Below are 17,200 nucleotides of genomic sequence, written 5' to 3' on the forward strand. Positions count from 1 at the left end.
GACTCTAAGCTAGTGGGCGTTGAAAAATCCTAGTCTTTGTAAGTTGGGGGTATTTGTTTTTATTTCTTTTGTCTCTTTTTTAATGTTTTACGTGTAATCATTTGTTTATAAGAAATGTGGGAGGGCTGAAGGAAAAATTTCTACAAAACGTCATCAGATGATATATCATACATGAGATGCAACTGGTGCTTTTACACTATAAAGTACATTCAAACTATTATAAATGAATGGTAAATGAACAAAATAATAACAAACCATTTAGGAAAACAGCATTATTCCTCTTTCTACTTGTATTCCTCTTCTATTTGTATCGAGTGGGGGGAGGGGTTCCTATTCTAACGATGCCGGTTGTGAGACAAAAGGCATTTTGGTTCAACCTTTAGTGAAAGATCTGGACTGTTCACGATGCCCACAACTTTAGTGATAATTTATCTGACTTTCAAGGACTTTGATGTACAAAGAAACGGCCCAAAAAACTCCCCTGTATAGACGCACCCAAGACAAGGCCTCCTAGAAGGCCTCCTAGAACTCATGCATCATATTATTGACACACGTGACAAGATCTTCCCTTCTCTGGGAGATGCATCATATCTGGAGATCTTATCAATTATTATATGGTATTTTTTAAACAAAAAAACAAAACAGGAATGGACAAGTACAGTGCAGTAGGATTGTTGCCTTGGAGATGTGGGAGATGTTGTAATAATGTGAGCTGAGTTTTAGTAGAATTTCTCCTAGGTTAGACTCCTCCCTCTCTCTGAGCAAGCCACTGATAAAAAGGTAAATATCGAGGTGAACGGCAGTTTAGAACCCTGGGTATGAGGAGCCTCTCAGACCCAAGTAAAAAGACTCAGCAAGGTGAGCCTCGCCCCCCCACCCCTCCCTCCCTCCTCCCCTCCCTCCCTCCTCCCCTCCCTCCCTCCTCCCCCTCTCTGTAAATGACCTGAGTAGTGCTTGTGCTGTAGTGTAGTTTCCCAGCAGTTAAAGGTTGTCCCTTAAAAGTGCCTTTTGTTCACAGACTCCATTTTGTAATCCAGATCGCCCTTCGAAATGGCTCGAGGTTTGGAGTCGCCCTTAAGCTCAGATCTCGGATCAGTTTACCCTGCCTCCTATCCTATCACAACCATTAGGAAGGAACTAGGGGTAAACTGACCTATGCTCAGCGCTTAGTAGCAACTTTATCCTACCGCCTTCGAAAATAATCCCCTCCATCGTATCTTCTTATATCCTCTTCCTTTTCAAAGCCGTATATATATAGTACAAAAGGAAACTGGTGTGAATTAGTTCTTTACTTTTTATTGATAAATGATGAAAAAAAAAAAATACTGAAAAAAGGCAAAAAAAAAACTTGTTCTCGTTCCTCTCTTGCTTTTCTTCTTCTTCCCCTCTTTGTCTCCTCTGTCTGTTTTTTCTCTTAGACACTGGAGTAGTCTGTAACTGTGTGTCTGTTGCTCTCCGTCTCTCTCCCTCTCTCTCTCTCTCTCTCTCTCTCTCTCTCTCTCTCTCTCTCTCTCTCTCTCTCTCAATCTCTCTTCCAGTGATGGAATAGGGGGGCAGCAGAGAGAAAAAAAAATTGCAGAAAACTTTTGTCTTGAGCAGAATGCAGTTAGCTCACATGTTATTATTGTCTGTATGCTTCACATTGTATACCATGCCCATCTCTTCAGCTTCTCCATTCAAACAGCTAATGTAAGTGAACAAATTACACCGATGGGCTTCTGGGGGTGCGCCAGGGTGAGTAGGGCAACAGGGGTCCCCCGGGGGGTTTGGGGTAGGAGGTCATTGGATAATGTCAGGGTTCAGAAGAAATTTATTAGGGGGGGGGGGCTCCTTTTTTATGTTGGGAAGAAGAAGGCTGACAGGGTAAGAGTTTGTTGTTTTATTATTTTACTTATTTATTTTGTTTTCCACTCTTTTTTTTATTTTATTTTTTTGACTTTATTAATTTGGATTTGCTTCGATACTTCCTATCAGGGTATGTTGTCGTTGAGACTCTCTAGAAGAAAGTCATGGACTGTAAATGAATTGCTACGAGCACCTTATAACCGGACTCGTCCCGCATGAGGCTGAGAAAAGGGGTTTGCATACCCAGTACACACACACCCAAACCCGTATCTACAACAACAAAAAAATCACTCTAAACTAGTATTATTCTTAGTATGGTGGGTTTTCTTTAGTGAAGCCAGCAGCAGTATTAACCATGCAACTAAACACACATCACCCAGCAAAAGAGCCAGCATGACCCCTTGGCCTGATGCGCCCCCTCTCTCTTACTGTCCCTCGGGCTTAGAGAGGGACGCTGAGGGCCAAGGGGAACCCCAACTCGCCCCCGTATCCACCTCATGCTGGGCCATCCGTTTCTCTGTTCTGTTTGAGATTAGTTTCGTTTTTTTGTTTCATTTTCCCCCCCTACCATGTGTGGTGTTAGTGGTGTATAGGCAGCGCCCTCTGACCTTTGACCCGACCCGTGACCCTCCCTGCCCCCTCAGAGCAGAGCCCCCCCATGTCTTTGTGAGAAACACCCCCAGAGCTCTCGGTGAAATGCATGTGTTAATTACTACAGTTTCTTTTCCATAAGATGAAAAACACAGTTCGAGAAGAGCAGCACCTGATTGAATAAAAGGATGTTCTTGACTGTAGCATTCAGCCGTGTCTGTGTTATTCTTATACCAGGAGCTGTGTCTGTCTTTACAACCACATTCCTGTCATGAAAATGACACAAGGGAGATTGTGGCAAAACATGTTTTGTCAGTTTATTGATAAGTTCCAGACAATTTGATTGTACTGTGCATCACATTGATCAATTCCATTATTTGTGCTCATAAATACTAACAACTCCCATATTTATTGCCTTATTAAGTACCGAAAAAGGATGGGATGAGATAAAATAGCCTAATACTGTCATTATTATCCTACACATCTTTGGGCTACATATCAGGCAGCATTTGGTACCGGATTGTTTGAAGGCACATTAAATGGTCTGTATCACAAAATAAATATATGTTTTTAAATAATGGCATATATTACTTTTTAAAACAATTCCCTATATCATGAATTCAATTGTGCAATGTTAAAACTGGCTTTAACGGAGGACAAATACATAACATATTCACAGGGACACAGGTAATTTCGGTGTTACCTACAACTGTTGTCTACATTCTTTCTGGGGCAACAGTGCCGTAGCAACAGTACTATGGCAACAGTATTACGATAACAGTACTATGGTACACAGCATCACTCTTTACACATAGCAATCTCTCATTAGTATTGGATAGAGATAGTGAAGAGAGACAGGAAAGTAAGAGAGGGTATGTCAGCGTGGCGTGGGCCGGATTTGATCCCATGGCGACTGTAGGCCGTGGTGCTCGACCACAGGACCGCTATACACAGCAATCTGGACCGCTCAGGTACAGGAGAAAGTCGACTGGCATTTTCTCATTCTTCTACAAGGCAAAGTATGCCCGTCCCCTCGTCCTGAGGGAATCCTTCATAGCTTAAGAGATCAAGGAAATGGGAACGAAGAGAACAAATTACAAACTCATTCAAATGCTTTATGTTTTCAGAATACAGCATATAGCATACGGTACATTTCTGATGACTCGAATGGGAATTACAGGAACTTGCTGTCAAGTGACTAGTCATGGACAGTGACCGAATGCTCATACTGCTACAAGTAAATTGACCTGGTAAGAAAGCAACAGTATTTCAGCATCATTACTTGTCTCAGTTTATGTAAATGGAGGTAACTCTAGTGGGTGTATTGACAATGAGAGAGTTTTGTGTGGTCGTGCCATCCACCCCCCCCACCGTCTCCCTCCTCGATAGGTCGCTCTATATGTGGCCTACCTGTGGAGGGTCAGGGCCATCCGAATACGCCAATTTTCATGCAACAAGTGGTTAAACTGTGTGAGTGTCCTAACTGTGAGTGTGTCATGTCTGAAGTACTTTTAGTAGGCAGAAGGCCTCTCCTCACCTTCTTGGCTTCCTCCTCCTGTGGCGAGACCTGGACACAGCAGGCTCCGTCCTACTCCTCATCCAACACCTCGTTATCCTCAGGCTGCTCATTGGCCTGGTCACCGTTTCCAAGCTGGTTTGGCTGCAATTACAGGGTGAAGGTGAGAGGTGAGCGGGTCTCACAGCAACAGCAGACGTGCATAAAGATGTCGTTCCTACAGTCAGACGACGTCATTTTACACTTCGACCGCAGCCATGGTTCCACCACACAATTCCCGCAGTTGCAACGTTTGCTAATTTGAACACAGGGTTCCCACACCTTCTGAAACATCCAATTCAAGCACTTTTCAAGGACTTCCAAGACTCAATTCCCTCAAATTCAAGGATCCAACATGGCATAGTTTGAGACAGATCTAGATGAGAATTTATATACCGGTAATAGGAACTATCCGCTCAGACAACAATTTAAAAAAGAGGCTTGAATGTGTGAACACTAGATGGTCTCTTGCCTTCTCTACCACAGCAAAACAATATATTGTGAAATATGTGTTAAGTTAAGCAATACAGAGACATATCTACGATAATTACGTAAAAAATGTTTTTAAATATATATTTTTGGGGAGAGAGAGGGGATTTCAAGCACCTTCAATGACCCATGTCTATTTTCAAAAACTTTTAAGGCCTTGATTTTTTTTTTCAAATTCACAAACTTTCAAGGATTTCAAGGACCCGTGGGAACCCTGTGAACAGTAGACTGACTATTGCAGCAATTAGTTGCACTTCCTTTCTACATTTCCGTTTCAGCATCAGAAAGCTACAGTATGTTACCGTTTCTTTTGCTCCGGTACGTCAGAATAGAAATGAGGCACTAGACAATGTTACCGTTGCATTGTGGGACGTGTGTGGAGGACTAATGGCAGCGATGTATGACGTCACGCCATCTTTATACGCGTTTGCCATTGGAACATTGAACAGCATTTGGACAGATTATTGGTTGATAGGTTTCGGTTTTTTTTAGGGTATTTTTAGGGTATTTCTACTTTACTGGGACAGAGACAGTAGAGATTGACAGGAAGAATGGGTGAGAAAGAGGAGGGATGACATGCAGGATAGGTCAATGGCCAGAATCGAACCAGGGACACTGCGATTGCATGGCATGCGCCTTAGTGAGCTACGCCACCCAGATGCCTGATGTTTTGTTTTCATGTCTAATTGGTGTCAATGTTTCTTATCTCGCAGAGCCTAACAGTGTGTCTAAAGTCTGGGTGAAGGTTATTAATAGATAACTAATTAATGAATAGTTATTAATAATTGTGGAGAGGGTTCTTTCGGGGGGGGAGTACCTGAAGGCCATTGGGTGCTGGGATAGGGAGGGCAGGCTCTGTCTCCTGAACTGGGTACGTCTCCCCAAAAACATGGACAGGGAGGGCCGGCTGTGTCTCCTGGACCGGGTACTTCTCCCCACCTGGACGGATAGGGATGGCAGCCTGGGACGGGACTGGTGGTGCAGGCCTGACACCTCTTGGAAAACAGCAGTGGTTGGAGGACTCCTGGGAGGTTGTTTTGCGTGAAGGAGGAGGTGGTGGTGGTGGTGGTGGTAGTGGAGGTGGATGTGCAACCTGGCCAGGTAGAGGTTTTGGATGAGTAAAACAAGCCGAGAGAACCCAGATGAATACATAAGAAGTATGAAGCCAGTCGAATGTGTGTGGGCAAAAGCATCCAGGGAAAATACAGTTATGAGCATCCTGACGATTTGACGTGTGTATGGTATGCAGAACGTGTCTCGGGTTAGGTCCTGTGACAGCCAGTAATATCAGTTGAAATGTACCAATTTAGATGTTCTGTCACCCCTTGAGACCCCCATTTTAAGGCAAGCTATAATAAAAAAAATACCCTATGGTTAAAAGGGAGATTATAGTTAGGCTATAGATACAGCATCAGCATAGAGATTATGCAATTACATAGAGTGTGTTTAAGTATAACATACTGTATCCTCCTTGGATTTTCTGTTATCTGTCTTGCCAAAATCTGCCATTTTCTGTTGAAGATATGAGGGTTCCCGTCCACCCATCAGATCCTACACCTACAAGGATAAAGAAATAATATTATTATTGGCAGTATAGACACACAATCACAAGTGTCAGACACCACACACTTTTAGCCTTCGGCTTGGGCTAGGCTAGGCTAGGGCTAGGACACATTCAGTAGGATGCAAATCCCCAGTTAATGAGTCCGTCATGTTCAACAGGTACACGACCTTCCCATCAACGTTAATTGTTTACTCGTTTACGACGCTAGTACGACATAGCTAGCTACTGTATTTGCCTATGCACGCTGTACGCTATAAACGGTATTGCTGTGACTTTACCTTCCTTACTAACTAATACAATATAATATCTAAGACAATAGCTGGCTGTGACGATGGGGAATTATTAAGCAAGCTACCTCAGGCTTCTTCCTTCGGCTGTGTCTGTGCAAGAGGCATCCCCTAATCGGCCTTGAGCAGAGAAACACGTTGGAACGTGTTTGTTTGGGTCCACTTCCTACGGCTACGTAGTGACGTCGTATCTACGTAGAGACGTTGTGTCTACGTAGCGACGTCCTGATACATTTTGTAAACAAAGCCAAAAGATGGAGTCGTGAAAAGGTTTAGTCTAAAAATATAGTCAGATCGAATGACCAAACAACATCGTTTATAATCGGTGTCATTCATCGTTCGACGGTCAACTATACGCATAAGGAATAGTCATTTACATGTCACTGCTTCTCAAGAGATTAACGTTGACAAGTTCTTAGTTTCAGCTAGAAAAACAAAACATTCCCTCTGCTGAGTCGACCGAGTCGGTTGTCGTTGCTCGGTCCTCCTACTAATTTAGCTAGTTGGGCTAGCTACCGTTGTGGGATGACAACAAAGTAGCAAAACCACGTCCAAAAAATAACTGAAGTGCTACGTCTACCCTTGTCGCTGTGGGCTGTGCTCGGTCTGGTTCAATGGGGAACTGTTTGTCTTCGCAAGGAGCCGACGACTTGTCTCTTTTAAACGAGTCAGAGGGAGCCAGTCTACCAGGAGAACCTCCACCCCCATATCAGGTGCGCTCAGGGGGCAACAATGCAATATATTCCAAGGATTCAGAGATAATAGTCCTGGCGTTACGTCTGACATCCCGTCGTTCTCATAAATGCATTGTACATGACATTTGATTAAGAACACAGATTAATAAGTATTTATTTGGGAGTTCCTCGTTCAAGTCACTAGTCTGTCGACCTAGTAGTCGATGCCCCTTCAGAGATTGATAGTTTGTCTTTGTATTGATCTTATCTTATGACTCTTTATAAGTCCAACGAACTGTCTAATGAACTGTCATACTTTAGTTTACAGCCGCTTGTGAGAGAGAACAATCTGAAAAAGAAACACACCACACACACAGTGAATTCCATATAAATTATGTCTGGGTTGGTTTATGCCCCCCCCCCCCCCCCTCTTTTCCCTCAGGAGCGTGTCCAGGTGCCAGTGTACTACCCCACGCCCAGTCAGACACGCCTGGCCACCCAGCTGACAGAGGAGGAGCAGATCCGCATCGCCCAGCGCATCGGCCTCATCCACCACCTCCCCAGGGGTATCTTCGACCCCGGCTCTGAGCCCTCAGACAAGAAAGTCAAAGAGTGAGTTCAGAGTGCAGAGGCTGATCCATCGCCCGTCATTGAAATGTGTCGGAGGTGGTCCAGTGGTCTAGCATCATGGCCTATGGTGCACATGTACAGTACCAGTCAAAAGTTTGGACACACTTCCTCATTCAATTGAATGGTACTGTACGCCCATGTCGTCATGGGTTCGAATCTGGCCCGTGCCCCGCTGACATGCTCTCTCCTCCTTACTTTCCCGTCTCTCTCCACTGTCTCTATCCCATAAATAGCGCTATGCCTCTCATGACGCAGTTCGGTCTCAACTTTTGATTAGACTACATAGATAGATTCATACTTTATTGATCACACACAAAAATGTAAAAGGTTTTGCGTCTCCCTCCCTCCCTCTCCCAGGTGTGTGATCTGCATGATGGACTTTGATTACGGCGACCCCATCCGGTTCCTGCCCTGTCTGCACATCTACCACGTGGACTGCATCGACGCCTGGTTGATGAGGTCATTCACCTGCCCCTCCTGCATGGAGCCTGTGGACGCTGCACTGCTCTCCTCCTACGAGACCAACTGAGCCGTCCCCCTCCTTCACTACACCCCCCCACCCACCCACCCGTTCCCACCACCACCCGGCAGAGGAGCCAATCAAACCCCCCCCCCCCTACAGCAGTCATTCTAACCTAGCTGTTGTAGACTCTCACAGGCAGCTGTTTCAGGAGGGACGGGGGATATATGCAGATATTGGGAGGGTGTGTTGTGTTAATATGTGTGTAGGTTACACAAGAGTAGGTTATGCTGAGAGTGGGTGTAGGCCTTTTTTGGGGCTTATAGGAATCTCTCTTTGCCTTTTAAAGACAAGGAGACCTGCTAACCCTAACCCTAAGTGAAGGATTTAGAATGAAGTCCTGAGAGCTTACTACAGAAACATACTGAATTCCCTTATGGATGATGAAAGCAAGACTGGTAGCTATAGAGATTGGCCCAATAGTTTAGTTCATAAGATTGGTTTTGTATTTCTTCCCCAACAATCATCCCCCCTCCAGACAAAATGTGCAATATACAGTATGTGATATTACAGTACATAGAGAAAGTACAAGAATTGCTCTGTTCTGATAGGTGACCCCGCCACTGCAGAAGAGAAGGTAGAGCAGGGGAGGGTGTTTAGACAGAGGCACTTGTAGCCTTGAATGTCTCTCAAAAGCACAGGGCTCTTTACTAGAATGCAATTCTTTTCAAATCAAAGGGCAATCATAGACAAAACCCATACAAACTCACAAAGATATTGTATGAGTAAAAAAGATTTGTATGTTGTTTAACCGGGTGGGGTTTGGGTTGAGTCGGATCGTATCGGAGGTGTGTTAGCCTGTAGAACCCCAAGCTGCTTTTCTATCTAACGTGGGTCTGTTTTTTGCCTTGACATTAGTATGAATCTTCTCCTAACGAGCTTTGCCTTGACTATGTGCTCTTGTTAAGATTGTTCATGGGGTGTTGTTGTGGTCTTTTCTCGTTCATGTTTACTGTCTATGACTTTTCAAAGACTAATATGCTGTGCAATCCCCCCCCAAAGCACCTTGGGATATCCTCTGCCACTCTGTAGCTCCTAAACATACACTCTTCGGAAAAAAGGTTCCCAAAAGGGTGCTTCGGCTGTCCCTGTGGGAGAACCCTTTTCCACAAAGGGTTCTTACATGGAACCCAAAGGGGATCTTCAAAGAGTTTTTTTCCCACATGGTCAAACCGAAGAACCCTTTTTGGTTCTAGTTAACGTAAGAACCTTTTTTTTTTCCTTCTTCTTCAAAGAGTGTAGCAGAGGAAAGTCAGAGGGAGAGTTTTCCCCCGCCTTCCTCCTATATTGTTTCTTTTCCACATCTCCTGTCTTGTATGAGTGTTTCAAAGACAAGAGAAAAAAAAGAGACTAAATTGTGTCAAAAGATTTAAGATGATTCTTTTAATTGTCAATCTGTTTTGATACTGCATACAAAGGTTGTAGCTAAAGTGTTTTTTTTTCCAATGTTGTCAGAAAAAGTTTGTGTGAATATTGATATATTGATTAGTGTTTTGTTGATCTACTTTATGAAACTCCAGCAACCTAAAGGCCTGGGAAAAAAGAGCTTTTAGAACTTTTAATCTATTATTTAATCTAATCTATGAGGACTGATATACTGAGGCAAATGCTGTTGACTGTGGTTTAATACAAACAACTAACATACAATGTGTGAGAGTGGGTGGAGAGGAGAGTGGGATTATGAGACGTGGTGAATTCTGAATGTATTTCTACAGTGGCACTATTTCAGTAAAGGTAAAAAACTGGACAGCATTTGAAATGGATTCTCAGCATTCTTAAGTGGTAAATATGGCAGAGCCATTCAATTCAAGCCTCCGTGTCCTTTTAGGTCAAAGTGAGCCAGCCAATTCATGTGAAGTACAATCATTTCTTATACTTGTCATTGTTGTTTTAGTTTTTCTTAAGCTGGACACACTGTACAGTAGAGAGTGTGATATCAGCATCATGCTGATTTGTGTCAACGTGTAAGACTATGGAATATGATGATGCCAGAGATTCCTGGCTGCTGTTACAATCATGAATTAGAAATGTTGACGTGTCCTTTGTTTTTGAATATGTGCAATGAGGGTACAGCTTTTAGGAAAACCTACAAACAATAAAAAAAAGTGGATGCCAAATTCAACCAGTGTGCTGTATTATTTTTCATACTTTTTCATATCATATTTTTAAAAATACTGACATTGTTAGAATGCACATACAGTATTGTATGCTACTGGGGCTTAGCCCAGATGGGTCATGAAATGTGCACACAGCTGCGACACCACAAACTTCAACTTACCACCACCTTATAGCGGACAAAAGGCACTGGAGAACACTTATACCAGGGCTCAACATATACATATATATATATATATATATACAACTGATAATGTATTAATAACACTATAATATTGTAGTATTAATGCATTAATAACACTATAATGATGTAGTGATAATGTATTAAAACGCTATAATAATGTCCTGATAATGTATTAATAACACGATAATATTGTAGTATTAATGCATTAATAACACTATAATGATGTAGCGATAATGTATTAATGCATTAATAACACTATATTAATGTAGTGATAATGTACTAAAAACAATATAATTCTGTAGTAGTAATTAATGCATAAATAACACTATAATGACGTAATGATAATATATTAAACATGCTATAATAATGTTGTGATAATGTACTAATAGCACTAATTCTGTAGTAGTAATTAATGCATTCATAACACTATAATGATGTAGTGATAATTAATGCATTAATAACACTACAATTATGTAGTGATAATGTATTAAAAACGCTATGATACTGTGGTGATAATGTACTAATAACACTATAATTCTGTAGTAGTAATTAATGCATTAATAACACTATAATGGTGTAGTGATATGTATTAATAGCACTATAATACTGTAATGCAGTAATTGATGCAGTATTAAGCTGTAATAACACAGTAATAATGTAGTCTTGACACAGTAATAATGTAGTAATAATACTTTAATAACACAGTAATAATGTAGTAATACTATAATAATGCAGACATAACACTTTAATAAGGCAGTAATAACACTGTACTTAATACAGTAAGTATAGTATACTATGTTCTTTTTTTTCATTTCTCTTTTTTTTTTTTACTTTATTCTTTGTACACATCTATGTATGTATACAAATGTATGTACTGTATGTATCTTTGGGGGGGCTCGTCTCACTCCTCTTTGGGGAGGCCAGTGGAGCAGGTCAAGATCCTCCCAAGGCGTCGGAAGAACCCTCGAACTCCCCCCTTCTTCTTCTTCTTGATTTGAATTATCTCTCTGTGATTAAATTTTTTTTTGGGGAATACAAGTACTGTATTTTTTCATGTGAGGTCTGTGTCCATCGTTTAAAATAACTTGACAGAGATTAAAAGTGTCAAAAGTGTGCCTGTGCCTGTATAAAACTAATTTCTATATTAGACCGCCTTAGAGTTCGTTGTCAAGTTGTCAAGTACTCACCACCGCTGCACTCAGCTGCCTTTCTGCTGCACTCAGCTGCCTCTGCGTTGCATTCATCTGCCTTTCTGTCGCAGAATTCAGTTGCTTCTTCTTCTTCGCAGCGTTCGACTGCATCAATGTAGGATTCGGCTGCCTCAATTCTGCTCACCGTCGTCATGAGCCCAGCAGGCTGTGAACAAAGACAATGAACAGTATAAGAGTAGGAAAACTATTGTATTTCATCTTCACAATGTAATTTGATGTGATATGTATTGCTTACCAGAACCACCTCGCTACATTCAGCTGTAACTCCACAGTATTCAGCCATCTCTCTGCAGCATCCAGGAACTCCAACGCTGCCCACCATCGTCATTAACCTAGCAGGCTGTGACAAACACAATAGAACAGTAGAAGAGTAGGAAATAATGATATATTAGGATATTCATTTGTTACCGTAGGGATCTGTGGAGCCATAGCTGGGAGGACACATTCCATGGTTAAAATGTGGTTCCTCATCTGTGAGTTGAATCTCTATCTTTGGGTCTAACTGCTGACTGTCTTTCACCCTTGATCTGGTCTAAGGCCAGCTGGATAGATCTACTCACCTCCACCTGGGCAGTTTCCATGTAGAGCTGGTCTATAGCCAGCTGGATAGACCTTCTCACCTCTACCTGGGCGGTTACCCTGTAGAGATGGTCTAGAGCCAGCTGGATAGACCTGCTGACCTCCACCTGGGCAGTCTTCTGAAGGAGCTGTTCCAGCTCCACCGTGGCGTGGTCAAAGGCCTGGTCATCCAGGCAAGCCGTATGTGGCTCAGTCGCTCTGACCTCAGCCAGCGCGGACACGGCATTGTCCTTGCTCTCCTCAATGGGCTGTAAACAGACAGAGTAAGGCATCATTTTAAAAGTCTTTCTGTAAGCTGGTTGATGGAGCACACCAAACATATACAACATGAATGATGATTATGACATTTATATCCACAATGATATAAATATACATCCTGTATCATAATACATCTTCTCAACTACAAAAGAAAACAAGTTTAAGATTTAAGAGCCGTCTCTGCCTCCATCTCTCTGATGGTGGTGGAATCCTCCACCTTGTTGTCTGTAGTGGCCAGGAGAGCCGTCTCTGCCTCCATCTCTCTGATGGTGGTGGAATCCTCCACCTTGTTGCCTGTAGTGGCCAGGAGAGCCGTCTCTGCCTCCATCTCTCTGATGGTGGTGGAATCCTCCACCTTGTTGTCTGTAGTGGCCAGGAGAGCCGTCTCTGCCTCCATCTCTCTGATGGTGGTGGAATCCTCCACCTTGTTGCCTGTAGTGGCCAGGAGAGCCGTCTCTGCCTCCATCTCTCTGATGGTGGTGGAATCCTCCACCTTGTTGTCTGTAGTGGCCAGGAGAGCCGTCTCTGCCTCCATCTCTCTGATGGTGGTGGAGTCCTCCATCTTGTTGTCTGTAGTGGCCAGGGGAGCCGTCTCTGCCTCCATCTCTCTGATGGTGGTGGAATCCTCCACCTTGTTGTCTGTAGTGGCCAGGGGAGCCGTCTCTGCCTCCATCTCTCTGATGGCGGTGGAGGCTTCACCAACAGCATCCACTGATGTGGAATTGATATCGATGTCCTCTATGGACTGTAAACAGACAGAATTAAAGCATAATTAAAAACACACCCCATAGCTATCTCATTTATTTTATTTTATTTTATTTATTTATTTACCAGGGACAGTGCACATTAATCAACAAATCAGTTTCCACATCAATGTAAGTTAGCTGAGCTAATTTCCATCTGTAGTCCCTGAGCAGGCTATTACAAAATGAATGGTGTAGTGTCATTAAAAACATTAGCAAGCACAACAAAACGACACAACAGGCAATACACTACATGACAATACAAGACAAAGCAAGACAACAAGATAAGCAGGCACAGCAAAATGACGCAACATTGCAATACAGTACAAAACAAGATAATACACAGATACATGACAAAGTGCCGAATATAATTAAAAACAGTGTTTACGAGGAGTGCTTGAAATGAGTATGATTACTCATGATCACAAATTTGGTTTAGTTTAAGCCACCCCTTAAGTTTAAGTTTAAAAGTTAGACAGTTATTGCACTGTCTTAGATCAGTAGGAAGGGTATTCCTCATCTCATAGAGCATACTAAACCTATACAACATAAAATTATGTATTATTATCATCTGCTGTATTTACACTTGATTAAATATAATCACAGATACAATATAATGGATCAGCATTAAAGAAAATCAAACAGAGCATTTCAGATGGCTCTTATTTCTTACCACAGTGGCCAGGGAGTGTGGTCCAGGGCTACTGGTCAAGCCCACACATGCTTGTCTAAGCTTAGTCACCACCAGACACTTGAGGTACCTCTCCAAGCCTCCGTGGATAATGGCCTTGTCGAGGCCTGTGTTATGGTACAGCTCAGACAAGACACTGTGGACAAGACCAGAGACTTGGGAGTGGTGGAGAAGGCCATGGCCGATCCCCTCTACTGCCTCCATCCAGGGGAAAGAGCCGAGGATCTTGTCCACCTCACTTGTGCTGAGGTCCAGCTGTGGGTCCAGGCAAATGACGGTCTGCTGGAGGACCTGATGAACCACCCAGTTCAGACCCTCAAGGTGGTCAGGTACCTTCACGGCTACTATATCTTCCTTACACGCGATTTCGCTCACCGCGTCCCTGACGACTGCCCTGGCGTCGAAGACTGCCCTGGGACCGTCGAAGCTCAGGAGGCTGAAGGTCTTTGATTGCTCCTCGAACTTTCCGAAGACCACTCCCACCACGTCCCGTGACACGGCCTCGCTTAAGGCGGTGAGACGCGGCGCGGGCGACCAGCCCGGAGATCTCCTGGACGGCAGCACGCATTCTGGCCTCCATCTTGGCCCTATCAGACGGCCCGTCCTCTAAGAGATGTTTTAGCGATGACCTCACCACCTCTGGGATGAGGACCTTCTTGGCGGAGTTGAGGAAGGTCTGCAGAGTGATGGATAGTTCCTCCCTCTTCACCGGGACTACCGGGCCTCTCTTTCCGGGCCTCTTGTCCCTCTTGGGCCCGGCGGCCATGATGGAGGCTGGCAACCCAGAGAAGACAGGGAGGAGGATCTGGCTCGCACCCATTTCTGCTGCCGGGCAGAGCTTCTCTAAGAACAGCTGCAGCCCCTCTGTGGTTATCTTTATAACAGAGAGAGAGAGAGAGAGAGAGAGAGAGAGAGAGAGAGAGAGAGAGAGAGAGAGAGAGAGAGAGAGAGAGAGAGAGAGACCTGCTGCATCCAGAGAACACCCTGCTGCATCTAGAGGACACCCTGCTGCATCCGGAGGACACCCTGCTGCATCCGGAGGACACCCTGCTGCATCCAGAGGACAGACTGCTGCATCCAGAGGACAGACTGCTGCATCCAGAGAACACCCTGGTGCATCTAGTGGACACCCTGCTACATCTAGAGGACACCCTGCTGCATCTAGAGGACACCCTGCTGCATCTAGAGGACACCCTGCTGCATCTAGAGGACACCCTGCTGCATCTAGAGGACACCCTGCTACATCTAGAGGACACCCTGCTACATCTAGAGGACAGCCTGCTACACCCAGAGGTCTCCCGGCTGCACCAAATAGACACCCTGCTGCACCCCAGGCCAGGCCCACCCCGCCCCTGCCATCCCCATACCACACATATGCGCAGGCTGTGAACAGAGGAAGCCCAAAACCTACACCTAGCAGAGCCCCACCCTACGACCTGAGCATACACCAGATGCTCAGTGAGCTCTACGCAGTCATGGTCCGGGACTAAAACCATTAGAACAAAAACAACATGGAATACAAATCTTTAACAATATCATCCTGGAACATTCAAGGTCTGAGGTCGACTGCCTTTGGCATTAAGAGCAGAAACCCAGACTTCACGAAATAAATTTCAAACACAGACATAATTATCTTACAGGAGACATGGTATAGAGGAGATGGTCCCACTGGCTGTCCCGCCAACTATAGAGAGCTGGTAGTACCATCCACCAAGCTACCTGGGATCAGACAGGGACGAGACTCGGGAGGTATCCTAATATGGCACAAATTAGAACTCTCTCACTCCATCACGCCAATCAAAACAGTAGCTTTCTACATATGGCTAGAAATAAATAAGGAACTTACCTCAACCGAGAAAAATATCCTCCTGTGTGCTACATACATCCCCCCAATTGAATCCCCATATTTTAAAGATGACATGTTCTCCATCCTAGAGGAGGAAATTAACAATTTCCAGTCATGTGGTCACATTGTAGTCTGTGGAGACCTCAACGCCAGGACAGGACGAGAACCTGACACTCTCAGCACACAGGGTGACAAACACCTACCAGGAGGTGGTAACATCCCCTCCCCAATATGCCCCCCGAGACACAGCTACGACAAGGCAACAAACAAACATGGGTCACAACTCCTACAGCTCTGTCGTTTACTGGGACTGTACATATTCAACGGTAGGCTTCGAGGAGACTCCTATGGTAGGTACACCTACAGCTCATCTCTGGGTAACAGTACAGTAGATTACTTCATCACTGACCTTAGCCTGGTGTCTCTCAGAGCGTTCACAATCAGCCCATTAACACCCCTGTCAGACCACAGCAAAACCACAGTCTACCTGAACAGTTCAACACCCAATCATGAAGTAGTAAAACCTACCAAACTACACACTATTAAAAAATACTACAAATGGAAGGAAGGTAGTGTTGAAACATATCAAAACGCTATTAGACAACAACAAGTTCAATCACTATTAGACCAGTTCCTGAAAAAAACCTTTCAATACAACAGTGAAGGTGTAAACAAGGCAGTAGAAAACCTTAATAATATATTTGACCTTTCAGCCTCCTTATCTGACCTAAAGGCCTCAAATAGAAAACCCCCCAGAAATAACAACAATGACAAATGGTTCGACAACGAGTGTCAAAACCTCAGAAAGGAACTAATGAACCTATCAAACCAGAAACATAGAGACCCAGACAACCACTATGGTGAAACATTAAAACTGTATAAAAATACATTAAAGAAAAAAAGGGACCATCATGTTAGAAACCAGCTACACTCTATAGAGGAATCCATAAAAACAAACAAATTCTGGGAAAAATGGAACACTCTAAATAAACAAAAACATGAGGATCTACCCATCCAAAATTGAGATATATGGGTAAATCACTTCTCCAATCTCTTTGGTCCAATAGAGAAAAATAAACAGCAAATACACATACAAGATAAACTACAAAGTTTATAGTCAGCCATAAAAGACTACCAGAACCCGCTAGACTCTCCAATTACACTAAAGGAAGTACAGGACAAAATAAATTCACTCGAAACTAAGAAGGCCTGTGGTGTCGATGGCATCCTAAATGAAATGCTAAAATTCACAGACGTCAAATTCCAATTGGCTATATTAAAACTCTTCAACATTGTCCTTAGCTCTGGGATCTTCCCCAATATTTGGAACCAAGGATTGATAACGCCGCTCCACAAAAGTGGAGATAAATCTGATCCAAATAACTACCATGGGATCTGTGTCAACAGCAACCGTGGGA

General features: G+C 43.6%; 1 protein-coding gene across 1 annotated transcript; it reads left to right on the forward strand.

Annotated features, from left to right (window-relative positions):
* Positions 1-6,928: 6,928 nt before the first annotated feature.
* rnf11a (ring finger protein 11a) lies at positions 6,929-8,216 on the forward strand. The gene is made up of 3 exons (XM_080524412.1): positions 6,929-7,044; positions 7,448-7,617; positions 7,993-8,216. The coding sequence occupies exons 1-3, from the start codon at positions 6,946-6,948 to the stop codon at positions 8,162-8,164; spliced, it is 441 nt and encodes a 146-aa protein (XP_080380538.1). The 5' UTR covers positions 6,929-6,945; the 3' UTR covers positions 8,165-8,216.
* The last annotated feature ends 8,984 nt before the right edge of the window (positions 8,217-17,200 follow it).

The sequence above is a fragment of the Nansenia antarctica genome, assembly GCF_963989245.1.
Source record: "Nansenia antarctica genome assembly, chromosome: 2".
NCBI lineage: Eukaryota > Metazoa > Chordata > Actinopteri > Argentiniformes > Microstomatidae > Nansenia > Nansenia antarctica.